The sequence below is a fragment of the Astatotilapia calliptera genome, chromosome 5, assembly GCF_900246225.1.
Source record: "Astatotilapia calliptera chromosome 5, fAstCal1.2, whole genome shotgun sequence".
Taxonomy (NCBI): Eukaryota; Metazoa; Chordata; class Actinopteri; order Cichliformes; family Cichlidae; genus Astatotilapia; species Astatotilapia calliptera.
The window spans coordinates 14,552,109-14,579,558 of record NC_039306.1 but is presented as its reverse complement, the minus strand read 5'-3'; the positions used below and the strand labels follow the sequence as shown (position 1 = coordinate 14,579,558).

The following is a 27,450-nucleotide window of genomic DNA, read 5'->3' as shown; positions in this document are numbered from 1 at the left end:
TCAAATAATCGTGATCTCAATTTCAGTGAAAATAATCGTGATTATCATTTTTGCCATAATCGAGCAGCCCTATATCGATTCATTAAACTCCTGAATCGATTTTTAAATATAAATTTATTTTGCCTGAAATGCCAGAATCTCAGGTTAAACCTCACAAAATTTCTACAACCACCAAACAGCTAAAACAGTAAATGACAGCAGGTACACTGATTCTGCACAAAGACGTAAACATAAAACGCAGACCCAACGCATCCGAATCAGTGAGCTGTCGTCTTTCTCACCTGACGCACGTACGCCGACACGCCGTCGGGGCTGAAAGCCAACAGCTCACTGATTTTGAAGCGTTGGCGGGCACTTTGTGTTTACGTCCTTTGTGCGCTAGATTCTGAAGCTGCAGATTTTATCTCTCTCCAAACAATACTGACTGAACCAGCAGCCAAAGACGATCCAAACTACGCTTCACATTTCGCTTCACATAAACATCGTCACGAATTTCCTCTTACTTTTGCTGTTTTGCTTCCACCACGATAAAGTCACACTTCATGTAGAGCTCTCTCTCTCTTTCTCTCTCTCAGGAATAGTTTCCCATCTAAAAATCTGTTTTTTGCATTATTCGCTTACTTATTACCCACCAGTCTACAGTCTGCTGGTTCTTTTTGGGGTTTTTTTTGTTAACTTACTTCCGACAACAAAGCCTCATTTCTGCTGTTCAATACTGAACAAATGTAAACTTAAACTTAAAATTACACAAAATTTCAAAATGCTTAGCTGTGTCTCTAATCAAACCTCTGTAACTTTGCTCTGCTTCACTTTGTTTTTGACTGCACAATATGTTTAAGGTCATCTGCTATAAAAACCCAGACCAGGAAAACCGCCTTCATGTTTTTCTGTGTTTTATCCTCAGTTACTTTGACACAAAGGAATCTGCTGTGATGCTCACACCTTTGATAAAGTCTCACAAGTGTCAGCTTTCTTTTTATAGATATAAAAAATATAGATATGTACTGATAAGTGATCAGAATTGTAATATTTCTGACTGCCTGAGGCAAAATTTCCCCGATTCGAATCAAATCGTGGATCGAATCGATGCGGGACCTTGTGAATTGGAATTGAATCAATTCTAGATGAAAAGTTATCTGTAACCTGTTACGAGTTCAAAAATTGGGGATGGAGACAAGAGAAAAAAACCACAATAACAACACTGGTCCGGCCGGGTTAAGTCAAACGATGATTTTAATGAACACACGCGTGGGAGATGGACACTTTTCTCTCACACGGCGCCTAAGCTACGACCTTGGCTCCCCGTTTTATCTGCTCCTGCTGAGATGGGACAGAAAACTCCAGCATGCTCTGTTCTCTTCTAATCAGAAAAATAAGGCGATGACTCTCTGCAAACAGTATTTCTTATAACATCATAAAACAATATCATTCATCCACAATAAATCAGCAGTCTAATGTAATGCAAATCAGTTTAACTAATGCAATAGTTATCAGCTTCTTCTAATTCAGGAGAATAATGCAAACTAAAACTACATAATAATTCACAATCTTTAATTAGGGGTATAACATGGCATAAAATAATATTATAACGTAACAAACCCCTCACTAGAAAGATCCGTTATTTGCAGCATTTCACATTTCAGTTATTGATTTGGAAATTCATATCTATGAAAATCAATTCTAGCTTTACCAAAGTCTACATCAGCATGTGGAACACTTCAGACTTGCGTGACTCGACTTGCCATTATTTATTTTAGTGTGCTTTAAAGTCTTCTCCTGTGTCTTCACGGTAAGGAGAGATGAAGGGGTGAATAAGCAGCTAAGTTGCTGAGCTGTGCTGTGACTGCACACATGCCTTGACTCCGGTTGTGTTTGGGTTAAATGGGATGGGTTAAAAAATGTTTTAATGTTTGAATTGTGTGTAAAAACTGCTTTTCACAGATAATGTCCATAATCCACACAGCGGGACATTATCTTTTATACAGTTGCACGGTTTAAATTTGGGCCAGCTTTGGTGGGATTTGCAATCCTGCAAATCTAACACTCAAAATTTGGCTTTCCCAATTTACAGTAATATTGGTCATTCCTGTCATGCTTCTTGGAATCTGCCTCTCCATGTGGGGTGAATTTCCAAGCCAAATTAAAAGATGCTAAAATTTGCAACACTGAAAGCTGCTGTTCCAGGAAGTCTCACAAACCTACACAGACAGGCATCAAAGAGCATGAATGAAGCCAAAAACAAAATACCCTGTACAATTTAAAGTACACTTTTTTTTTCTACAAGTCAGGTGCTAAATTCAGTCATATAGACTTCTTTTAAAGTTCCAGAAGGAATTGAGGTTGATTCTTTAACCTCAGTGTTGTAACATTGGGAAAATTCCTTAGTACTGTAATTGGGAAATTTGCTGTTAGAGTTTAGCTGATAAATTGACTAGTACCAATGTATTGTATGTACACTACAAGATAATTTCTGCATATAAAAATATTGGAATTTATCAAGAGACTTTGAGCTTCCCACAAAGTAAAATCTTTAGATATATGAAAATATTGATTTTAATCAGTGGTTTTTGTTTTTTTTTTAATAGTGGGATTTCCTTAGAATAAAGTTTTGTCTTTTTTTATTTTGTTTTGGTTTTTTGCAAATAGTCATAAAATATTAGGAAAGTGCACAGATTTATGCTCAGTAAGGCAACACGGACCGTTTTGAGAATGTAAAAACCTGTACTGGTATCAAGAAGTTCCAGTAATAAGGTATCAACCATTTGAAAAAGAAATAAAAAAATGAAATCAGTAGAAATTACGAGCTTTAGTTGCTCTGGTTTGTTTTACAGCTACTTTGCAATTAGTTGAATTAGTCCGCATGCAACAGCTGGCTCCCAGTGCTGTGTTCACACAAGGGATAATTTATCATGTAATTTGAATGAACGAGTAAATCTTTGTCATATCATAACGAACACCTTTCTATAGTTTCCTGTACCACACCACATGTGATCATGTAGACACATGGTACTTTAACAAATTTATTTAAACACATTATATAGATGTAATGTAATGTAACTCTATGTGTCATACAGTGCAGTACCAGACTAATTGTTTACCCATAGTGTGTTGTACCAGGCTTCCTCTGTTGCCTCGCCCTGCTCTGATTCTTCCTCAGAGCAGCAAAGACTCAGTATAACCTGTCTGAGGAATGTAGGCTTGTGTGTGAGCACGCCTGAGAGGAGCTATGATTACATTTGAGCCATTCTTAAACATAGTTAAGTGTTCTAAAGCAGGATCCTCACATCTCCCAGGTCTCAACACACATAGTCATATGTGTGTGTGTGTGTGTGTGTGTGTGTGTGTGTGTGTGTGTGTGTGTGTGTGTGTATAAATGTATTAAACCTTATGTAGGTTAGCGCCACAAGTGTAAAAGGTGTTTTCCTCATTATGTTTTCATACTGGTAACAAACATAAAACATCGATAGCAAAGGGCATGCTGATTTGATTTGTACACATATATACAAGGATAAAAGAAAACCAGCTCACAGATCTATTATAAAAACCAACCAGCAGGAATAGCTGTGGACATACAAAGGTGACCATGTGGCTTTGATATTTCATGGTTAATCTGTTGTCTGACAACAGGAACATATTTATTATTTGCCTGTATTAAAATACTGTGTAAGTGTAAAGTCTGTGAGAAGCAAGCAGATGGAAATGGCTAACAGAAATCCAGCTGAGCGTAACACTAATGGACACTATCAGTACTCGTTATCAGTCACTCCTTAAAGTTTAATTTTCCACAGAGCTTTTCAGAATCGTGTTTATTGGCCAAATATATGTGCAGACACATACAGGGAATTTGGTTCCGGTAGATGGTGGCTCTCAAGCACAGCAACGTAAAACACACACACACACACACACACACACACACACACACACACACACACACACACACACACACACACACACACACACACACACACACATTACACACATTACACATACATACATACACAAAGCTGTGTAAACCAACTATAAATAACGAATCTAAACTTATATACATAAAATACAGAAATGAATGAGGTGTACATGAAATCTTTCTTCAGATGACTGGAGAACCTGAACATGTCAGTGTGGTTATTTGTAGGCTGTATTGAGTGTTTTCATCACTTTGCTTGCTATCACGCAGACCTATTTGAAATTTGACTAGATTTGTTTCGTTAAGGATTCTTTCGTTAAATTCAACAGCCTCCAACAACAAAAAGAAAAGCAGTACTAACTTTAACACTTTTTTGTGCTAAATATGTTTTGCTACTGGCAGTCAGTAGCAGATAGTTAGCATCCATTCTATGATACACAACTTAGCACTGACCCAGGCTTAAAGTGTGGAAAAGCATGGGGCTGTGAAGGTACTGCATGTAGGCCACCAGAAGTAAATTACAATAAATATGTTGTAAATTATACAACTTAAAAAAAACAAACAGAACTAAGAAGAATACACTACATTATTCATTTTCTGACCCGTTTTTGATACTGAAGTAATTTGTCATTATCAGAGGGAAAGCGGTAAAAATTAAGTTGTGGCTACAACAGTAACAGTTGCATAGATGCATAGATAAACATTACTGACTGACAAACAGATATTAAAATGAAAGTTATTAACGGAGAGTCGTTCAGAGAATTCTGAAGCTCAAAGTGAGTCAATGAAAGCAGAGAATTATATATTTCATGTCATGTTTTAATGATCAGAGATGTAGTCAGACAGAAGTGGACACTGTTCCTGTGCTCTGTCTTCATGTATGTTTGTTGTTGTATGTTAAGGTCAGCTTACTCTTTAACCTTTGGTTTTTCAGCTGTTTATTGACTCCTTGCATTCAAACAAAAGGCTGAATGAGTCTCAGACAACTGTCAGCATGTTTCCATGGTTTGTGTTCGTTTTTTAGGTTGCAGCCAACACTCCCAGTATGTATTCTCAGGAACTGTTCCAGCTCTCCCAGTATCTACAGGTAACACACTGACACCTACTGGACATATTTGAGAACTACACTAACAATAATGAGTCTGAAATGTGATTGTGCTTCTCCTTATTTTCTTATTTATATAAATATGTACAAACACAGTTAAACTGGTGCTTGCTCACATACAAATAATCATGGTGAGCCATAAGTTCAGGCTTCGGACTGCTCTAAACAGCTGGTTTATGGCTGTTTTTGCACCATCTATATGATGCCATGCAGAGGGATATCCTTCATATAGTTATCAGGCTTGAAGGCTCCACCCACCTGCTGGTCAACCCTTGTGTTTACCAACAGGAGCCAATCAGAAGAATGCAGGCTTACTCTGTTACACCCCAAAGGACTAAAGTTATGAAGCTGGGAAATGAACAGAATAGGTCTGCTTTAACAAGACAACATTGGTAATGTGAAGACTTGACAGGAGTATTTCTCTGATGTGAAATTGATGTGAATTTCTATCTGATAAAAAAATAGATTACATAATGAAAAGCATACATCAGAGGTCATTACTAAAAACCAACTTTCTATAAAGCACAAAGAACTGAAATGAAGAATACATGTTTAAATTATTTCTAAAGGAAGAGTGAAAAAATCTGATTACTGGTTTTGTTTTTATTTTTAATTTTTATATTATCCGTTTTTAGCTACAATCACTTAAGATTGTAGCTAAAAACGGAACCATGTATAATATTATCATAAATGTTGATGCACTGTACCAGAGTTGGCTTAGAACTAATTTGCATCCTCATTCCCTCGGAAGGTTCCAAGCAAAGATTACAATAAACCGCAAAGAAAAAGCAGCTAACTGAAGTTAACTGGTGCACTAATATTAGTGGATAAAAATCAGACATTGTCATAAATAACTGTGTAAGCTTTTGTTTGTGCTGAGTTATTTTTCATCGACGACCTCCCTCTCACTCTCTAGGAGGCCTTACACAGAGAGCAGATGTTGGAGCAGAAGTTAGCCACTCTGCAGCGTCTGTTAGCCACCACTCAGGAGGCCTCAGAGAGCAGCTGGCAGGTAGGAAATACCACGTTTCATTCTTCATTCTTCACAAGTTGAGGAACAAGTGCAGCTGTGATCATGCTTTCTGGCAGCTCAGCATTTAGTCTTTTTAGTAACATATAAGTATAGTGTTTCCCACAAATCACAAATATGAGCACAACAAAATGAGGCACAGCACTTTCATTGGTTATTTAATAACTGCTCATATTTAATCAGGGTCATTTAGTACACTACGCTGCGATTAGTTAAACTAATTTGTGTTGTTTTCATCTATAGATGGTATCTAATGTGATAAGGACTGCTGTAAACTAAGTGTGTGTCTCCTACAGGCTTTGATTGATGAGGACCGTCTTCTCTCCAGGCTGGAGGTGATGGGCAGTCAGTTACAAGCTTACTCTAAGGTATACATACACATAAAAAAATAGCTGCATACTTCTACAATGAATCAAAGCAAAGTTAAAATGATCATCGCATTTTAAAATTCTCTTTCAGTCCCAGACAGAGGAAGGGATCCGTAAGGAACTCTTGGCTCTTCAGGAGGACAAACACAACTACGAGACAACGGCAAAGGAGTCTCTGAGGAGAGTTCTGCAGGAGAAGATTGAGGTGGTCAGGAAGCTGTCAGAGGTGGAGGTACAATACACATGTGTATATGGTATGCACAGAATGAAACTAATTAAAATTTCTAAGCTTAACATTTGGTGCCATCTCTGCTGTTGTGCAGCGCACGCTCAGTAACACCGAGGACGAGTGCACCCACCTGAAGGAGATGTCTGAAAGGAGTCAGGAGGAGCTGAGGGAGCTCGCCAACAAGTACAACGCGGCCGTTAATGAGATCAAAGAGCTCACTGACAAAATTAAGGTAACCGTCAAGGAAAAATTATTTATTTTCCTGCAGCATTACTTTATTTTAGAACAAGTTTTATTTAAATGTGTTTTTGGGAGATATATTTAGAATAAAATTATCTACAAATTCAGTAGAGGGAATCTGTGCTCATTTTAAGCTCATTTTGTGTTTTATCCTTAGACTCTGCTAGAGCAGCTTTGCATTATTTATAGTTCAGAATAATCCTTATTTATCAAAAATGGGAGCTGTGTTTTATGTAGCATATAATCTTTTTTTCTATTTGCTTTCTCCCCATTTCCCTCCTTATTTCACTTTTTTTTACCCTTGTCTTTGTCCTCTTCTGTTCCTTCCTTTGGCTAACCTCTCCTACGTCCTTTTCTCCTCCTCCAGGCTGCAGAGGGAAGACAAGAGGAGCTCACTCAGCGGGGCGCGACAGAGAAGAGGGAGTTGGAACTACGGATTGAGGAAATGGAGGAGAAGGAGCAGGTTCTCCAGGCTCGCATCGAGGCTCTGCAGGCAGACAATGACTTCACCAATGAGAGGCTCGCTGCCCTGCAGGGTACAAACACACGCGCGCGCACACTTCAATTCATGTGGCATTACACAGACTTGGACGCTTAATCCAATCATATGGTTGCGTAAATCAAAGCTTGATCCCAAAATGTAATAAAAGCAACTGGACAGCAACTTCTCATTCAGGAGGAGCTCAGAGTTGATCTGCTACTTGCAATTAGACATCTGAGTGTATTTAGGCATCCGATTAGGATGTTGGATCTGTTTTGCAATAGTTAATGGAGAAAATGACAAAAAGTGTATTTTGACTAAATTGTGAGGAGGTCATATTACTGTAGTATGAGACAGGTGGCTGGTCAAAACAATTTATAACAAATGAAAGGTCTCCTTTTTACCTGTGCTTTAATAACATGCTCATCCTCTAGTCATAATCCTTTTCGCAGCTTAAAAAATGCCAGCCCTCTCGTGTACTTTGTGGTCCAGTAACTTAGAATATTTATAAACATCATAGCCAATTTCAGTTTTGTACTGAATGACCTGGTTAAACTCATGATAGGTTGGATACATTAAATGATGGTTTTTCAGTCACCTGGTGATCAATCTGCATCATCTGCATCTTTACAACTATACACAGAGCAAACACACTGTCCTATTTAACCCGCTGGCATAGTGATCCCTTTACGCCAGTCACTTTAATAACATAGCGCCTCTTGTGCAGGTCAGATCATGTCTTCGACCTGTGCTCGGACTTCCTGTCAGTCAACACTTCTCTCTGCTTTTGTTGTTGTTGTTGTTGTTGTTGTTTACAGTGCGGTTAGAACAGCTACAAGAGAAAAGCATTAAAGAGAACAACAGTCTGGGTGAGTCCACATGTCCTGGGTTTGCGTCATCTGCATCACCGTCTGTTTGTGTATCTCTATCACTTCCTCAGCTTCCACTAATGATGCATGACAGCTTCCTGCATGATTTCCATGTAATTTCCTGTTGCTTGCTGCTCTTATCACTGAACTTCTATCTGTCTGTCACGGGAATCTGGGTGTCTTCTGTTTTCGTCTTGTTTATGGTAGCATGACATCCAGCCTTCGGGTTTCCATTTCCTCCGGTAGTTTATATCTTGGTGCAGGAACTGAAGCGTTCAAATAAGTCCTGAGAGTATTCAGAAAGTGTCATCTTTTTCCACGTTTATAATCAGAAACATAAACACTGAGATAAAATGACCTAAATTTAAGTTTTCAAATATTAGGAAGGTTTATAATAATTAGTTTTAGGTGATGTTACTTATAGAAATACGATGTTACACAGCAATATTACTGGGGGGTTAACAGGAAGTTAAAATAATTTATCAGGAATATATCCAGTTTTGAAAATCAGTGGAGAATATATTGGGCATGGTTGTCAGGCTCAGTTGCAGCCCTCTCCTCTTATACAGACCTATTATATGAAAAGTGGCTGCACATGAGCGCACCCTGCAGCATTATTGACTAACTCATAAGTCACCAGAAATGGGAGCTGTAGGACCAGCATCATTTATGCTTATTACAGTATGAAATATAGCAAATATTTCCAACTTTGTAAAGGTTGTTCTTATTATTCCAGTTATGACTTATTTGAATAAGTAAACAAATAGTAAAGCTTTACACTGCATGTTAAAACAAATTAGGGGATTAAGGCACCGCACACTAGCTGCATCCATCATACAGTATGTGGGTTCTTGTGCAAAAAAACGTTGTGGTCATTTTCCAGAGATTTTTACGGTTCGCTCACCAATAAAGCAGCTCAGTTTTATAGTGTAACTACATATATCTCTACAATGATTCCAGCTGATGTAAGATGTTGCACTAGGCAACGAGAATAGAGGGAATAGAGGCGAGTTCAGAATTGATTGAGCAACTTGAGCAAAAAACTTTCTTTGTTTGTTTCTCAACTCTTCAGCTGTGATTCTTCTGATGCCATTAAGAAATGGAGGGGAAGCTTGATGACGCCCTTAAATGGCAGCTTGAGCTGTTTGGTTTAACTTTGCTGTGAGATAGTGAGAGGAAGAAAAATGTCGTTTGGAGAAAAGTGAGCGAGATAGGGTTATTATTATTATTTTTGGTACATTCTGAAACTGGGAGTTGAAATGTGAAAGTGGGTCTCTGACGAACAGGTAAAAAAATATGACGTGAAACTAAGGCGAGTAAATATTTTACCTAAAACAACCAAAGGTTTGCTGATGCTGTGGCTCTGGTGATCTGAACTTTAATTTATGTTAAATTAGTAGTTTTTACCCCTCAGCCGTAAAAGGCTGATGAGGTATTGTTGTCACACCGCCTAAAGCGTTTTCTTTTTAATGATTGTTCAGGGGTACATCTTTTCCTTAGGGATTAATAAAGTATTCTGATTCTGATTCTAAAGTCTTTTGAAGCCAAAGTGTTTCATGTGACCTTCAGTTTCAGCTCTGTGTGAAGCCCGTAGGATTTGTACAAGGCTTCATGTCCTTTAAATAGCTCGATGGTCGGTATATCCACTGGTGATAGTGATGGAAGTTTTTTTTCTGGGGCTTTTTGGATAATCTGGGCTGTTTCTCTGGTTTCCAAACTGTCCACTGCTTTGTTTTTCTTCCTGTGGGGGGAAAAGTAGCCTTGGTCACTGATTGACTTCTGGTCATTGAATGCCTGACACTCTGAACATGAATGCTGCGGGTGACTGCCTCACTGCACACCTCGCCACAGTAATCACCTTATGACGGAACCCGCCATCATTTAGACTCTGTGCTCAACATTTCTGGTGACATTTCGACAAAATCGTCTATATCTGATCTGGTCACATGACAGATGTCGTCACTGTCCCCCACGGACCAGTAGAGGAGCTTGTCGAGGACAGAGATTCCACACAGCAGATACGCGAGAGCCAGGAGGAAGACGATGATGAGGAGGATACAGACACCGATGATGGTGCAGTTGGGGAAGATGAAGATGCTGATGGTAGTTTAATTATCATAATAATAAACTATTTAATTTATATCTAGGCTTGTTTTTTAAAAAGGTTTTCCTTCACAGAATTAACAAAACAAAATGCTATTGTAATACAAATAATTAGAAAAGCATTTAGGGAATAATTTGCTCTTGATATTATTTGGGGGGGGGTTCCCCAGGTTTTTAGATTTTTATTTTTTTTATTTTTTTATTTATTCATTTATTTTTTTTAACATTGATCTTTATTTTAGGATACAGACAAACACTTTCTAATTTAAAAATGCATTTTATTTTTTTAATCACTCCTTTAAACCCTCTTAGTGAGGAACTAGTTTTACCTAGTAATTTATGAGTGCAGAGTGACCTTAATCCCGTTCAAATCTGCCATCTCTAATTACTCCAACCAGGAGATCATGTGCTTGGTTTGGTTTCTGTCCTCTGGCAGGATTCAGGATTCAACTGAACACTGCCTTCTGGGCCAGTCGATCAATGCTTTTTCTGTTCATGGGTTTGCATACTGTGTAATGACACAATATCTCCTAAATTGGTGCCCACAGTGGTCCAAAATGTGTTGGATTTTTTCCCCTTTCCGTTTCTTTTTTTAATGAAGTGGGTTAAGATCACAGACACTATCCAAGTTTTTGTTTTTTGTTTTTTTTAAACAACAGCCAGTTAAACATTCCTGCCACATCATATTACGCATGACTATCCTCCAGTTTTCTTGAAATAACCTATTTCAGACGGTGATACTTTACTTAAAATGAGCCTCATATTTTGCACATTTAAATGATAACTTGTTTGATCCGAGCCTTGAATTCAGTTTTTGTGATTTGTTAGAATTTTGGGAGTTAAACTGTATCATCTTTTTGATTTCACTTTGTTTTGGTAAAGTCTCTACTTAGATGCAAAAATGAGGTGGAATTATTATTATCATTATTATTATTTCTTCAAAGTTCGAGCGGACTTGTGAAAACTGTTGGGCTGGTTAACTCGTTATTTCTTGTGCGTGATGTTGAAATGAAAACTTGCTGGGAGGCTTTGTTTCCTGTCTGCTGTTTGCTTGTCCACATCTTGTCTGATGTGGTATCTGTCCAGAACCTTTGTGTTATAACTTTCTGTCTGAAGAGACCAATTTTGGCTTTAATTTCAGCTCCATCCTTTTATTGTGCATCTATCTGTCCTCATAGTTCTCTGTAAATCGTTCTTTCATGCATTCTACCTGCTTCTACCTGTTTGTCCGTCATGATTTCTGTCTTTGGTTCTACCTGTCTGGTCTAAAACCGGGTTGGGTCTGGAGAGCCAATTCTCCACTGGATCCTGTTCCAGATTTGTCGATCCTTAAGGACAATGTTTTGTGATTCTGCTTATCTAATCCGTGTGCTTATATTGGCTACACGGGCACAAGCACGTAGGATGCAGTAAACCCACTTGTCTTGCAGTTCAATATAATATTGCAATAAAACCAGTTTAGAATCAGGACAAATTTTTTAAAAAAAAATCAAAATCCAGAAATTCAAAAAAATTGTATCGATCTGCGTTAAATCCATGGTTCAATTTACCCTGGCATTGATAAGCAGAATCAATAAAATCGAAAAGAAATACCGGGCTCTGCTCTGATAGTCTTAATAGTAATGTCAGTTCTCTGTGTTTCTATCAGACAACTGTCATGTTAACAACAGCGGAGGAGACTCGACTAGAAACCAACAATTAATTGACTGTCCGCGTGAGTACAAGCATCCATTTCTGCTGTACACCGAAACACTTTTTCCTCATTATTTCCTTTACTTTCTTCCCACGGAGGCCAAACAATGCCAGGAGAAGCCAAATGAAACTGTCAGAGCGCTTAAGTCATAAAATGAAAAGCACAACATTTAAGTTATACTTAGGCAATTTTTATTTTGTTTTCCTCAGAATTATAAGATCTGGACACTAACATTTAATAACTAAAAATTTCTTCCACTAAATTCCAATAATACCATAATATCCCACTTTGTAATGATTTTAAAAATTCTAAATTTCGAGATGTGATGTAATGAAATCTACATTTTTCTTACTCATTCTTCACATGCCTTAACACATCATCGCATCCTTGGATTTTCCTGGTTTAAAGTTGTTTCTGTTCTTGCTCATTCTTCTTTACTTAACTAGTGAACTGTGATTAAATCTTTTGGATGAAGATTGTTTTTCTTTAATTGGATGTTTCTTCAGAGCAGTTTTATTTTGTGTGAAACAGGCTGGTAAAGAGTATTCTGAGAAAACTGCAAGTGTTCTTTTCATAAAGATGGGCTAAGCAGCATAAACTTTTTAAGGTTGAGTAGTATTAAGTGTAGTATTTAAACCTTAAGCAGCCAAACTATTTTATGCAGATATAATTGTTTAATGGCTATGTTTGTGTTTTCATGGTTTCAATCAAATGTTCTTTGCTGCTGTGGGTCTTTTAGTTTGTTCACTGCAAAATATCATGTAGTACAAAGTAAAGAATAAAAATAAAGTATGATTTTAAAACAACACAAGAAACAAAACAACATCGATTTCTAGCACAATTTTCTATTATCCTTGCCACACCAAAGGATGATCTCTTAAAGAAAAGTTGTAGATAAGGTTGGGCGATATGTAAAATTTTTCCAGTCCAATAACAGATGATAGGCGATATATTCATGCAGGTGACTTTTTTTTATTGGCGGAGCAATGTGATTATGCACAGACTGATTTGAGTGTTTAGAATTTATACGTTTTGTTTGGAGGGAATATTCTACCTTCTTTTCACTGCGGCCACAGTGATGCGGACGCTGCACCGGTCCATCGTGGTGAAGAGAGTGTAAAAGCGAAGCTCTCAATTTACTGGTCGATCTACGTCCCTATCCTCACCTATGGCCACGAGCTGTGGGTAGTGACCGAAAGAACGAGAGCGCGGATACAAGCGGCGGAAATGAGCTTCCTCCGAAGGGTGGCTGGTCTCTCCCTTAGAGATAGGGTGAGAAGTTCAGCCATCCGGGAGGGGCTCAGAGTAGATCCGCTGCTCCTCCACATTGAAAGGAGCCAGCTGAGGTGGTTCGGGCATCTAACAAGAATACCTTCTGGGTGAGGTGTTCCGGGCATGTCCCACTGGGAGGAGGCCCCGGGGCAGACCCAGGACACGCTGGAGAGATTATATCTCTCGGCTGGCCTGGGAACGCCTTGGTGTTCCCCCGGATAGGCTAGAGGAGGTGGCTGGGGAGAGGGAAGTCTGGGCTTCTCTGCTCAGGCTACTGCCCCCACGACCCGGCCCCGGATAAAGAAGAAGATGGATGGTTTTTTTCTGATGAAAAAAAAAACAGTCTATACTACTCTGCAAGAGCGACATCTTGTTTTTCTGTCAGCAGCAGCACATGAAATTTACCTCACTGCAGCTGGTACAGACATGAATGAGCTCTCTTTGTGATTATTCCTAAAATCACAGCACAGCTGTTGTTTTTGACTGTTGTGAATGAAGAGAGCAAATATGTGTTATTGGGAAGATTAAGTTAAAGTGTTAATACCATTTGTCAGATCATTTGAGCAGGCTTTAGCTGAAAAATTGTGAAACTAGAGGTTCATCATGAGGAACCAGGACCCACCTAAGCCTTAATTTCAGTTTTATTTTTCATGGTTCTGTGAGAATAATTAGATTACATTTGGAGCCTGGTGATGTTTCACTGACCAAATGTTCCTGCATATTGAACTCTTTCTTCCTCTTTTTTTAAAAAAAGCCCACACATATATATTGTTTGCTTTGATTTCCTTATGGCATCTTTTATTCTTCTTCTCCTGGAGCAGTGTTTTTTCCTGCATGCTGCTTTTATGACTTTTCACTAATGTGAAACAGATTTTTTTTTTTGCTCCCTTCTATTTTTTTCCCCCTCGTCTTCCTTCTCTTCTAGTTTCTTCAATTCACATAACTTTGGAAATTTTACCTTTTTACACATTGACCATGTCTTCACTCATACCAGAAACAGCAAGTGTGTGAAAACATTTGAGGAAACATCACCCACTGTGGAATTTTTATTGCTGCTGTACCTTGTCGGTTGATTACATTTACTGTCAGCTGTCAGCCACATTCTGGTGTGGTTTATAATGCACAGATGGAGATTAGGACTTTAGATGAAGCTTTAGTTTTAAGGTCATTTGGAATTGATTGAAGTGAGCTGTGTTAATTTTGTAGTTTAATTTCACATTTATTGTGTGAACAGCTAATAACAGCTGGTAAGCGTAGTTTGGCTTTTTCAAGGGTCTCGATTGCATTAAGTATTTATTTTTTATTAACTTTATTTCCACATTTGAATTCAGTTAGTTTTTGCTGTACAAAAATGTCATTGGATTTATCATACTGAATGTAAGGATACATAAGTGAGATGTCACTGCAGTAGTGATTAATTACTTCAAGCTGTCAGCTGGTTCAGTGTTTTACAGGTTTTTTCCTGTCGTCTGATAATTGTGTTAAAATGATTCATCTCTGATTCAGCTGTTCAGTTTGAGAAGTTTGAAATAAAACATTACTTTTTCTGAATTTGTATACTAACACTTTTACTAACCAACTGCTAATCCAGCTGATAATGGTGGCAGTCAGATTTTATTTTCTGACTTTTTTAAACTGATTCCTTCTGGTTTTCTGTTTTTTTTTCTGTCTGCAGCTGTCATAGAGCTAAAGAAGACCGTCAGTGATTCACTCCACAAACTGGCCAACTTTGATGGTAAGTTAATAACTCAGTTTCTTTTGGATTTCTTTTGTTTTTTGAGTCCTGATATAGATTCATCCATGAACAAAAGCAAGCTAAATGGATTGCTGTTTTTTAAAACCTGAACTGAAATTTTCACCCTGATGTTTCTGTTGAAGTGATGGACGCCCACTTACAGAACAACCAGACGGCGGGAGATGACATCCTGACCAGCCCTGATCGACTCAAAGGTAGAGAACACACCAGAGTTAGAAATTAGGTTTTATGATATTGTTTTATTTTTTTTAAATGTTCAGTTTTAATGATCCCAAAATTACATTTGATTTAAGTAGAAGTATAAATCTACCTGAACACTGTGCATGTGTTCCAGCTGATTAAAGTAATTTATTGGTTTTGAATTTGATGGCACGAGTAAATGTTGACTGTCAAGTGATTACACTGTAGTTTTTTAGTTAGTCCTGGCTGATGTGCATGTTTGTTTTCGTGTGTACGTCCACAGGGAATCAGATGGATGCCAAAGAGTCAGACATGTCCGACACTCTGAGTCCCAGCAAAGACCGCAGCAGTGACGACACGTCAGGTCAGTGAAAACACCCATACATTCTTGCTCATCGGTTTAAGTCTAATTTTGGCAATTCCAAAATTTGTCTTGTTTTTTCTCAGTTTTACTGGAAAGGTTTTTCTTTTCCACCTAATTTCGAATAGCGTTGACATCTGTTTAAAGTTTAGCTGTTCTGTCTCACACTGTCTGCTCTTCAATCTTTAATTAATCATAGAGTAGCTTTACAAATTACTGAGAATGTTTAGATTTTTTCCTGAGGGTCATAAATGAGTTGCCTGAAAGAGATTTGTGTTATGTATCTTTTAAAATCGCTTGTTCTCTCTAGCAGTTTATTATGTCAGTATCTGATTCTCCTTGAAACTGCTGGAGTATAGATCCTAAAGCAGCCACAGGAGTTTTACGCGTTTTTGTGTGTTTCAGATGGAAACATGAACGACCAAGAGCTGAATGAACCCCAGAACAGAGTAGCTCTGCTCAAAGGTAACTGTGGCCGTGCATCTGTGATCATAAACCCCAAAACACCGGGCCGCCCAGTTTGATTATTGTATTTAACTGACCATTAGGAAGATGTTCAGCTGTGCTGGTCCCTGAAGGGCCTGGTGTTTTTTCCATTTTAGAGTTTGTGTCTACAGACTGTATAAAAGGCGGATGAAGCGAAGCCTGAAGTGCCTTAAACTCTCACCCCTGCTAATGGCCAGCAGGGGGTGCCTTTGGGTGCAATAAGAAGTCTAGGTGTATTAAATATGAGTGGGGGAAAAAGGCCTCATTGCCATGACCTGTGACCTCAGTAAACTATTTCCTGCAGTTTGTGGTCTCAGGCGATATTTTAAATAAGCGCATTTTTTAAAGCTGGGATTGCATTTACTTATGTCTAATATACACATGTAAATCTGAATAACTGAACCAGGACGTCATAGCAACTTCATCCGTCTTTTCAATAAAATATCTACTAGCTACTATCTAGTCAGCTGGACACCCCCCACCGCCCCCACCCACTACACTCCTGACTGACTGAATAAAATAGTCCAGTCAGTTATGTTCAGTAAGTTGATATCCACACTGTGCTCAGTCATTTATTCATATATGTATTTATTGAACAGTGAAGAAGTTAAGTCTGGAAAGTTCCTGTTTTTTGAATAAAAATACAGATAATTTGTAGACCCTGACTTTGTCATTGAATAATAATAATAATAATAATAAATAATGTACTTAACATTTTGTATGTGTCTGTGGTTAGATGAGCTACATCGGGCCGGTCTAGAGCCTGGAGACACGGAGCAGGTCATCCACCATCTCCACAGAGAGCTTCTGGAGGCCCAAGAATTAGCCAACACCGGCAAGCAGAAATGTCTAGAGCTACAAGGTAACAGTGTTCTCACAATGCTGTGGATTATATTTTATAATTAGAATTTTAATTATAATTAATAGCTCGCAAACTTTGTTTGAATTAAAGTTTACCTCATACATTTTTACTACAGTATTGTTGAGTTTGTGAGATTACAGTTCTTGCCCTGCATCGCTTCAATTATACGTTGCATGAAAATATAAAAGAACAGTGGTATAAACATAATGACTGTGTGACTCTTGGTGTGCAGCTCTGTTGGAGGAGGAGAGGAGGAGTAACTCTCAGCTGACTGAGGAGTCGACCAAACAGATCCAGTTCTTGCAGAGTGAGTGAATACAGAGAAAAATATGTACTATAGATTTGTATCAATAAGTATTTAGCTGCCACATCTCACTTCCTATGTGCTTGTGTGTTTTTAGCTCAGCTTGGGAAGCTTCAGGCTGACATGGAGGCACTGAGGGAGCAGAGGGAGAGCACCATCTGTAGCACCAGAGAGGAGCTTTACTCTGCCCAGGAGGAGGTACCTCTTCACCTACTGTTGCTTCCAGTTCTTCATCATAACTCTTCCTTACTTCTCTTCCATTCTGTCTTGAAACCTCTCTTGGCTAATGTGTAACATGTCAGACTCTTCATGGACTCCAGGGTTTGAGTGGGTCATTAATAACCCTTTAAAAGTTGAAATTGCTAATAACAGCTTAAAAAAAACTAACTAAAAAAACTGAACTAAAACTAATAAAAGGGAAAATTTTAATTAACTGAAATAAGACAACAAACTGAAACAACATTGTGTGCAATTAAAAATATTCAGGGAATGTCTTTGGGTTTACTCAGTCTGGTTACATTTTTTTAACACACAAGTCCTCAGGAGGTTTTAGTGCATCTTACTAGGGGTGCAACGATACACAAAATTCACTGTTCAGTTCAATACTTTGGTGTCACACTCCGATACAAATTTTTTTTTAATTTGTCATTTATTGAAATTATAAATATATATTTTAACTCAAAAGTACAGTTTTTAAATTTAATGCTGAAACAACAAAATAATTAAAAAAAAATCTATCTGATTGAGGAATCACTCATCTTTGGAAAAGAGAGTTTATTACAGAGAAATGGCTCTTTCCAAAATAAAAGCTATACTATACTCTTCTTCCGGGGTATATTCTCAGCAGCATATTAAACATATCAGGTCCCCATAAGGTGCTAACGGCTGTCTAAATGACTCGGGTAAAGTTTGTAGCATGCGTGCTTGTTGTTTTTGTCTGCTTCCAATTTGCACTAGGATGATGTCGGTATAAATGTGCAGTCATATTCGTTGTGTTCCCACTAGTGCTGTCAGTGTTAATCTCGTTAAAATGACATTAACGCCATAACGCGGCAAATCTCCGTTAACAAGTTACCGCAGATCGCCCCGTGCATGGGGCTGGACGGCGTCAACACGTTAACAAGCTAACTGCGCTAACGCACTAGTTCCCACCAATGTAATTGAGCATTGCGTGGCACATCCAACATACTGTTTTACTTTTGTCCATGACTCGCTTACCATCAGGGTCATACGTCACATGAAGACCAAAATAGTTCCAAACACCAGATCTGAATGAGGGTGGGGGAGGTTCAATTTGCCATGTTGCAACGAGCTTAATTTTTGTCTTGCTAGCTTGTGCTGCGCTCAGTGGATCTGCGCTCGACAGTGCAGCCTAGGCAGAGTAGTCGAACGCAGATCCACTGAGCGCTCAACACAGACAGCATCGTCAGAAGAAAAGTTGATAAAAGAAATAAAAAATTTGTATTGTTCAATATCGATACAAGTATCGTTGCACCCCTACATCTTACATCTTGCCTGTGGAAATATTTTTAAAAATATTTTCTTTTGAAATCATTGTAATAATAACAAACATTGAAACTAATAAAAATGAAATTGTAACTAGACATTCTTGTTTTAAAAATGACAAATAGTAAACAATGTGACATTGTTCGCTCATAGTCCTTTCTAAGTTTATAAAAAACATTATAAGGATTTGTTTGTTTGTTTAAATGAGTCAGGAACCCTGGAGTCTCTGTCACTCATTCTTCGTTATGCAAAAAGCCTCCCTGTTTGTCAGTTTGCACCAAATTGTAGTCTCATGAGAAAGTGACCGAACCACCGATTGTGTTTTTGCTCTCAGATTCTTGTCCTGCGACACGCTATGGAGGCGGCCACGGCGGAGCGGGAGCGTGAGATCACTGTCCTGCAGGCAGACCTGGTCAGTGTGCGCTCCGAGCTAGAGCACTGGAGGAACACAGCCGCCAAATACGAGGAGGAGATCGCCCGGCTGCAGGAGGCCTTCACGCAGCAGGAACAGCAGCAGACTGCTGCCAGCGAGCTGCAGGGTGAGCACTGCCTGCATGTTTGTCTGAGGCTGTCTGTTCATGTCTTTGAATCACTACTAATCATAACTGTGCATCCTCTGTCTCGCTGCCACAGTGGAGTGCACTGCATTGCACCAGCGGTGTACGTGTTTGCAGCAGGACTGTGATGGCCTGAGAGCTGAGAGGAAAACACTCACAGAAAAACTGCACCGCCTGGAGGCTGAGCTGAGCAGGTACACACACATTGCTTTAAATTTTTTTATCTGAATCCACTGTTTTATTTTATTTTATTTATTTTACTATACTGCAGTGCTGTCAGAATTATACAAGATCACATTTAATTATTTGTCAAAAAAAGATCCACACAGCTATAAACCATTTTGAATATAGCGTTACTAAATAAACACCACTTTGAAACTTATATTCTCTTAACTGGATCTCAAGCTGAGAGTCTCGAAACCTGGAACATATCAAACTTTGTTAGGTGGACGTTAAAGTCTTTTGACAGGCGTGATCGAGTTGATGAATTCTGGCCCAGGACGGCTCTCGGGAGCAGTGCCAAGTCGACAGATCAGGTTCAGAGTTTGGATTCAGCATTAAAGGGCAGGCTGAGGGCGAGACTGACAGAAGGAAACATGGTGTCCAGCTGATTCAGGCAGAGAAAGACGAGGAGATGACAGCTGACTGACAGCTCACTGAGACTATCTGCCAGATTTGTTCTCCACTGAGAGAAAACACTGCTGCATGTTCTCACCACAACCACGTCCTCAGCAGGATTTTATCTGTGCTTCAGCTACAATTTTTTTTTTTTACTAGTTTACAATAAACTGTACACATCTTTTGACTTTCTACAAAGAGATGAATGCACTTTGGACATGGACGATTCTTATCCGGCATATTGACAGCTGAGGTAAACAGTGAACTGACAGCCTACCCAGATAGCAAAAACCTCCAAGCTGGATCCAGTTCGGAGTCACTTTGCTGTCTGAGTACACTCACTACAGATGAAAGGTGGTCAGAGCTTTTGAGGTAATTCAAAGGATAAAAAAATAGGATACTGCAAGATAGTTACACACCCATCTGTTTTGTATTTCCTGGTTTATTACTGTTGTTGATATTATTCAAAAAAGTTCAGGTCGAATGTACAAAAAACGTTTTCTTGTAAACAAACAGTAAACATCCATTATGGGCTAATCTAATATAAATGTTTTTTGATCTTTTGACTGAATGAATCACATTATTCCTACAACAGCCACCTCAGCAGGAATGATCCGGTTGATTTGGGAGGAGTAAGCAAACAATTTGAACTGACTGAAATCTATGGACAACTAGCTTTGAAATCTTACACACTGTAACTTTAAAGTTTAAAAAGGAATTTATTTAGATTTATTTAGTTGTTATGGAAGATAAATGACCTGTAGAGTCAGAACCATGTTTTGTACCAGCCTGTAAACAGGTTTATTTCTGCTCTAAAGTTGGAAATCCCTTTTGGAACCAGCCTCAAGTGGCTGTTAGAGGAACTGCAGTATTTGGGACTACTTTGTTGGCTTACTTTTTTATTAAGGTCTAGTGTAGTTATGTTTGTAATTGCAAGCTCGACATATATTTTAACTACAGTTGCACTCAGAAGTAATCAAGCATTTTTTTTCTCCTGTATTTTAAAGTTATCAAATCCCAGGAGAAGACTGAAAACCACTTTAAAGAGATCTCACTAATGAGAGTTGTCAGCATTTCCAAAGTTTGATTTTGCTGTTTGTGGATCAATTTCTGCATTTGAACTCTTTCTGATGACATTTAGGGAAACAAGTCGGAGTGTTTTTTAATGTTGTGACATTTTGTTGCAGGATTTACATAAACAAGCTAAATACAGAAATCACTGTTTACAGTACCAGTCGAAGGATTTGATCCACATGTTGGACAGAAGGTTTTCAAAACTATAAACACATGTATAAACTCCATGTTCCAGTTTATGTTGCATGTAGCTCTATAAGCAGAAAATTATATTGGAGAGCTACGTCAAAAGGAATTTACCAGTATAAATTCCAGTAAAATGTTCTATCAGATCAAAATCTTCGCTGTCAATAAAAGAATTCCCGTCAGCACATAATTTTCCATATCATAATGCATTTGTAAGATGGATGAGGTCAGTCAGTGCCGAGACACACTGAGGACTTGGCCAAAAACATACCCCTAGTCTATTTTTGATGGATGGTGCACCAAGCTGCATAGTGCAGATAAGCAGGACAGGAAGCCAGACACAGAGAAAGCATACAGTTTGGTCATTTGTATGAACCAGGCACTCATCTGTTTACCAGCAGTGATGGTGAACACATGACTATTGAGAAGACACGACTATTTGTTAACATTAAGTCTCACTCTTCATAATAAAAAAGGGAAATGCAATGTTTGTGCCTTTTTTTGCTAAAATTATTTTTTAAAAATGTTGTACATCATGTGTAAGGTATCCCAGTTACACACAATGATTTATATATTTTTTGTTTTATAATGGCGTCTGGACAGAGTACAAAGTAATCTCTCTCAGTATTCCTACAGAGGTGCACTTTTTTACTACCATTGGATCTACATGATACTAATAAAATCACAGCTTTAATTGTGACCACAGAAGCCCCGCAAAGGGTGTTTAAATCATTTGTCTATAAGACACAGCCAATTATGGGGGGAAAAAAGCTGGTCTAAATAGAGAGAAGCTAAAACAGCTTGTTTCAGACCGGATAAATTGAGGGCCTGCGCCAAGGCAAGTATAAATGACTCCAGAGTACAGTAAAAAAAAAAAAAAGGAGCCTGAAATGAGTCTCATAAGTCTTCAATAAGGTCACAGCATCGCAAATCCTTCGAGAGTTTCTAACATTGTTGAGAAACGTAGTGGAGTGATTACTGAGTCGAGGTGTGATTTGGTGTGTTTGCAGCACCAGGGAGAAGAGTCTGGTCCTCAGCAGCAGTCTGGAGTCTCTGGAGAAGAGGGAGGAGGTTTTGCAGGACAAACTGGGTTCTCTGGAGAATCAGCACCTGCAGGACGCGAGCAGGCTAAAGAGCCAGCTGGACCAGGCCCAGGCCCACACACACACACTGCAGAAAGAGGTACGCACACAGAATGGGATTTAAGAAAAATAAAAATAAAACACAGAAAACGCCAGGTGAGAAACAACAGAACAAATGGAAGAGATGAAAAATAAAAGTTGGAAATGGATCAATGAGTCTTTTGATAAATCCAGAGAGACTTAAGTCAGCATGAGTGAAGGTGGTTGAGCAGATGCCTAAGGCAGATGTGAATAAAGAGAGGAAACCACACTGGGGTTCTCAGAGAAATAAAATAAAATGTACCAAAATCTCCACAGTGGGGGAAATGCATACAAGCAGCAGCCTGAATGAATTTTTGAGCTCTTTTATTTAAACCCCCCAAAAAGGTTTCAGCTAAAAAGAACTTTAAGATAGACAAACAGCTACACAAGCAAGCTGCAGTCAGTATCTGTTCAGTGGAGCACATCAAGTGACATTAATTGACAAGTTGGTGATTTATTGATTATATGTTTGCTTTGGGTAATTGAAAGTTGTAAAAAATGAAGGAAAAACATCAATCTCGGCATTACCAAAATGCATTAGCAAAATGATAATAACTCAGCAGGTCAATAGTGTTTGTCAGATAGTTGTATAAAAAGTCCAGTGTTTGTCGACTGAGTTATTGGTAACAGCAGCTAGTGAGCTTTTGTAAATGTGGCACTTGGTGGATTCTCCATCAGTTTTAAAGGGGCCTGTTATTCTTTTCTGGCAGTTTTTTTCTATTCTTGGATCTGTATGATGTCACAAGGAGAAAGGGATATCCCAAAGAGGTTAACTTTACCTGGAAGTGAACCCTTTATGCAAATGGACATAGAAATGACAGTGGTCATAGAAATAACAGTGGCCTGTGTGTGTGTGTGTCTGTCTGTCTGTCTGTCTGTCTGTGCAGTATGAAGACACACAGTCCCAGCTATCTGATCTCCGTCAGCGTTATGAGAGAACAGAGCAGGAGAAGCTGAACATCCACCAGGAGCTGGAGCAGTGCAGGAGCAGCCTCAAGCTGCTGCAGGACAAGTCCAGCTCTGTGAGTGCCCACACCAACACTCTTTGTTCCTTTATGATAAAAAACACAGACTTGTGCTTGGACTGTTTTTTTGTAATCTATGTTTGCTCAGCTTTAAGTTTTACCATAATTTATTTTTGCTTTAAGGTTGCTTTTTATGCAGGTGAAGCTGCATTTTTATCCTGACCTGTGAGAAATGTCACACAGCGTTAGTGTTGTCTAATGGCCAATAACATCTTTGTTGAAAGTAGAAATGCTCATAATGCCAAATAATAACTGGTGAGGTAACAAAATAACATTTAAATTGTGATTTTTAACTGAATTCATGCAGCTCTGTGAACACATTCAAAGCAGTTGTGTTTTTTTGTTTTGTTTTTTTAAACTGACTCCTCTAGCCAAGGTGACATGTGACCTCACCGTCTCTCCTGGTTTATATCCTGTTCTGATAAATAAGCTGATGGATAAAAACTCTTGGAAACATTAATCAGAAAATCAGTGAGGCGGAGCAGCCTACTCTGTACCCCCACCCCCCTTCTTTTCTTCCTTTCCTCCTCCCTCAGCTCTTAAAACACGATATATCTAAAGGCCAATTTCTCTTCATTACAACCTTGTAATTTTGCCTCTTTAGTTTTTTTGGTAATAATAATGTTGCAATATCTGAGATCTGGGAACACGAAGGCCACACTAGAAAGTCTCATTGTTTCTGTTTTTTTATTTTATGTATTTTTTGATACAAAGTCTACAATTGATATCTATTATAAAAAAATAAATAAATAAATCCACCATTGCTGTATGTTAAGTGAACTGATTCTCTCCTGTCCCACTTTTCTTTCATGGTCTTCTCCAATTCTCATTATCCTCACAGTGCATCGTCTTTGGGTGTTGCATGGACTAAACTGCTAGTGGTCTGTAGCTGATACAGTGTGGATAATGGAATGTGACGATTGGTTTGGAAGGTCTTCCACTACTTTTTGCTGGACCTTGCCATCCTAAATTAGGTTAACTATTGATCTAATGATGCTTATAAACTGGGTTGTAACATAATTGGGGGCTTGTCCAAGACCAGTTTAATTCTTTTGTGGAGACTAAAATGCAGGATGAGTGAAGTTTCATTTGAGATATCTCCAGATAGAAATCATTTTTTATTCAACTAGGCAGATTAAAACAAAACTCCAGATTTGATTGATTTATTTGGAAGGAAAGATGAATGGCACTGATGTGAGCTAAAAGTGTTTTTGGAAATGTCCATCAGGGTTACAAAAGATTTTCTAGACAAAAGTATTTGTATCTCATTTCACTGTGTTCCCAGATCTCATTAACCACTGTTTGCATTAATTAGCACTGATAGCAATGGAGCAAATAAGAACCTGATTATAAAAAAACTAGAGTTACCCTCTCTTCACTCAGTGCATTTCTGTTAGGCTTCTTTGTATGAACCGGTGTCCGTCGTGCTGTAAAGATCAGATTGAAACCAGCTGACAGACGGCAGCTGGAGGAGATCTGTTCCTGCTGCAGAAAAGTGTTGCTGTTTTAAAAGAGCCTGGTGACGGATGGCTGTTCCTCCGTGGTGATTGTGAATGTGGCTGCTGAATGTGTAGAAATGTTGGTGCTGCTTTGTAGAAAACGGCTGATTGGATACAAACCCAAACCCCCTCTCTCCCTTTCTTCCCTCCCCCCTCGCTGTAGCTGCTCCATCCTCCATGTTGGTTTTGGTTGATTTGCTGGCTGATTTCTTCTTATCCACTCTCCCCCTCCAACCCCTCTCCCTTTTAGCCATCCATATTGCAGCCTGTCCAAGCCATATTCATGGGCCTTGTCCTGGCTCTGCTCTACTGGTGTTTCGGCCAGTTGTGGTAGAAAGGTACACACCGACATGACATCAGTCTATCTCTCTGCCGTCCTGTCTGTCTGTCTGTCTCTGATGCGTCTATCTGTTTGTCATCACTGGAAGGTGTCAGAGGCGAAAGGGTCGTTCTGATCTGTGATGAATTCAGGGTCATGAGTTTCAGCTGGAAAACTGACGTGCTGAAATGGAAAAGAAATCTCCCTCTGAGCTCAACACAGGTTTCCGCCGTGAGAGCTGATTATTTTTGAAAATAAGAACTACAGGCATTGCTGTTGAAAGTGAAAGCTCCTGTAAACGTGTCCAACACATAAATATATTATTACAATTCTTTAAGTCTAATAGAGAAGCATTGCATGACTCATGATTTTCTTATACTGGGCCTTAATGCAGAACCTAAGTGTGAATCCTGCTGTTTTAGCTCCGCCCACTTTAATTCAATTGTTTTTTGTTTGGCAGCCCCTCATAAACAAAAAGTTGGAACACTTTCTGTACCTGATATGAGGCAAATTTGTAGGTCAGTCTCTCCTTCCAAACAAGCTACCAGAAGTGCATTCCCTTTTTTTCCCCATATGTCCACACTTTTTTTTTAATGCTCATAAATTCAGTCACAAATTAACCTAAATAAGGAGGGAATGTAAGTGTAAGGAGCAGGTTATTACTGGCAAGCATCCAAATATTCCTAAACTACATCTTTCACCATTTGAATGCTAACAGCTCAGGATGATGATGTGTTGCAGTGCAGGGTGATGATACATAAAGGTAACCCAGCTGTTGAACTCTGAATTCTGATCACCAGATCGCTCTCTTCACCTCCTAAACTTCCATTTAAGACTAAGGATCATCTTAGCCATCATCATCATCATCATCACGGCGTCTGGTCCCTCGTCTTCTGATATGAGAACCACTAACTGCATGGCTGTCAGTCTGCCTGTTCGTCTGCCAGTCAGTCTCACTTCTGCTTCTGTTCTGCTGCAGCTAACATTAACACGCTCTTGGGGCTCCCTCCACCCACAGACCCTCCATTTAAAGGGAGCCTTGTACATATGCTTCATGCTCTTCACAGCAGCGGTGTTTGACCTATCGTAGCAGGGAAAAAAACGGGTAGACAAGGCTTCTTATTGTAGACTTGACATAAAAGAGGCACCTAGCTTCCAGGTCTTTAAATACAGTATGGAAGTGCAATAAACCTGTACTCTTTCTAATGACCAGCAGGGGGAGACTCCTTTGGCTGTAAAGGGATGCCCGGGTGTCTAGAAGAAATCACCCTTCAGCTCACTTGATCTACCTCAGTAAACACATTATTAAATGGAACACCATGTTTATTTTATAAATGATGGTACAATTGGAGTCAAAAGGGTGTTATAAAACAGGGCGTGTCTACTCTGTAACTGACATGTGAGCTTGCAGTGCCCCTCAGTTTTTCCATCACACCAACCCTCGCTCGACGCGTGTAGGTTCGACACAAGGTGACTCCTTAAATCTGTTCATCTGGACGTTGTGTTTTCAGAGTGAGAAATATTTTTTCACTAAATCGGAGGATTTCTTCACTCTCTGTTAACTGTAGCTTTACCCAACCTTATAAACAGTACATTTGGATAATGACCAAAACTAGCACCACTGACTAACAACCAGCTGCGAGTTCAGTTAATTGATCAATGGCCATGAGTGCCATTCTGAATGGTACTCCAGCTGTGGTTGGAGTGGCTGCAATCACTTTTTTTAGATCACCAAAAAATGTCCTCTTTTCCCACCACTCAAACCTCAGCGTTCCTCCCTGTCCCGCATGTGCACATCCTCATTGAAAGAGTGGCCATTGGACTGTAGGTATAAATAGACTGTAGAGTCCTGGCCTGATGAAGTAGCTCTTCTGTGTTGTCCCATCTGCTTAGCCAGAGGTTGTTTGGTTTTCCCGATGTATAAAATCACGACAGTCTATAGATGGTATATAGCACTTTTCCACTCTGAGCACTCAAAGCGCTTCGCACAACTTGCCTCATTCATGCAAGCACCTTTTTTTTTATATATGTTTTTCTATGTAAGTGCTCTCTATTTAACGTTCACACACATTCATACTCTTAGCAACTTGAGGTAGTATGTTGCCCAAGGTTATTTGGAATGCAGACTATAAAAGCTAGGGATCAAACCACAACCTTCCGATTAGCAGATGACTTAAAGCTACAGCCACCGTCTGTGTACACTATATTACTGTGTTTGTGGCGGGGGAAACACATCCTTGTGGTTGACTGATCTTTAGTG

The 27,450-nt window shown here is 39.0% G+C and overlaps 1 protein-coding gene across 8 annotated transcripts in view; it reads left to right on the top strand.

The window, feature by feature from the left end:
• The window catches only part of slmapa (sarcolemma associated protein a), an 80,990-nt gene that overhangs the window by 47,156 nt on the left and 6,384 nt on the right, over window positions 1-27,450 (top strand). For 2 of the 8 annotated variants that reach the window (XM_026167371.1, XM_026167379.1), the window contains 20 exons: window positions 4,929-4,991; window positions 5,926-6,021; window positions 6,336-6,407; window positions 6,499-6,639; window positions 6,731-6,868; window positions 7,244-7,412; window positions 8,176-8,226; window positions 10,180-10,329; window positions 11,978-12,043; window positions 14,970-15,029; window positions 15,173-15,244; window positions 15,514-15,594; window positions 15,997-16,056; window positions 16,814-16,939; window positions 17,172-17,246; window positions 17,341-17,441; window positions 19,084-19,288; window positions 19,383-19,500; window positions 22,195-22,366; window positions 23,235-23,369. In XM_026167371.1, coding sequence (XP_026023156.1) covers window positions 4,929-4,991; window positions 5,926-6,021; window positions 6,336-6,407; window positions 6,499-6,639; window positions 6,731-6,868; window positions 7,244-7,412; window positions 8,176-8,226; window positions 10,180-10,329; window positions 11,978-12,043; window positions 14,970-15,029; window positions 15,173-15,244; window positions 15,514-15,594; window positions 15,997-16,056; window positions 16,814-16,939; window positions 17,172-17,246; window positions 17,341-17,441; window positions 19,084-19,288; window positions 19,383-19,500; window positions 22,195-22,366; window positions 23,235-23,369 — 2,151 coding nt within the window. Of the gene's footprint in view, window positions 1-4,928; window positions 4,992-5,925; window positions 6,022-6,335; window positions 6,408-6,498; window positions 6,640-6,730; window positions 6,869-7,243; window positions 7,413-8,175; window positions 8,227-10,179; window positions 10,330-11,977; window positions 12,044-14,969; window positions 15,030-15,172; window positions 15,245-15,513; window positions 15,595-15,996; window positions 16,057-16,813; window positions 16,940-17,171; window positions 17,247-17,340; window positions 17,442-19,083; window positions 19,289-19,382; window positions 19,501-22,194; window positions 22,367-23,234; window positions 23,370-25,121; window positions 25,210-27,450 lie in introns of all 8 variants that reach the window. The other 6 variants (XM_026167372.1, XM_026167374.1, XM_026167373.1 and 3 more) reach the window with 6 other exon arrangements.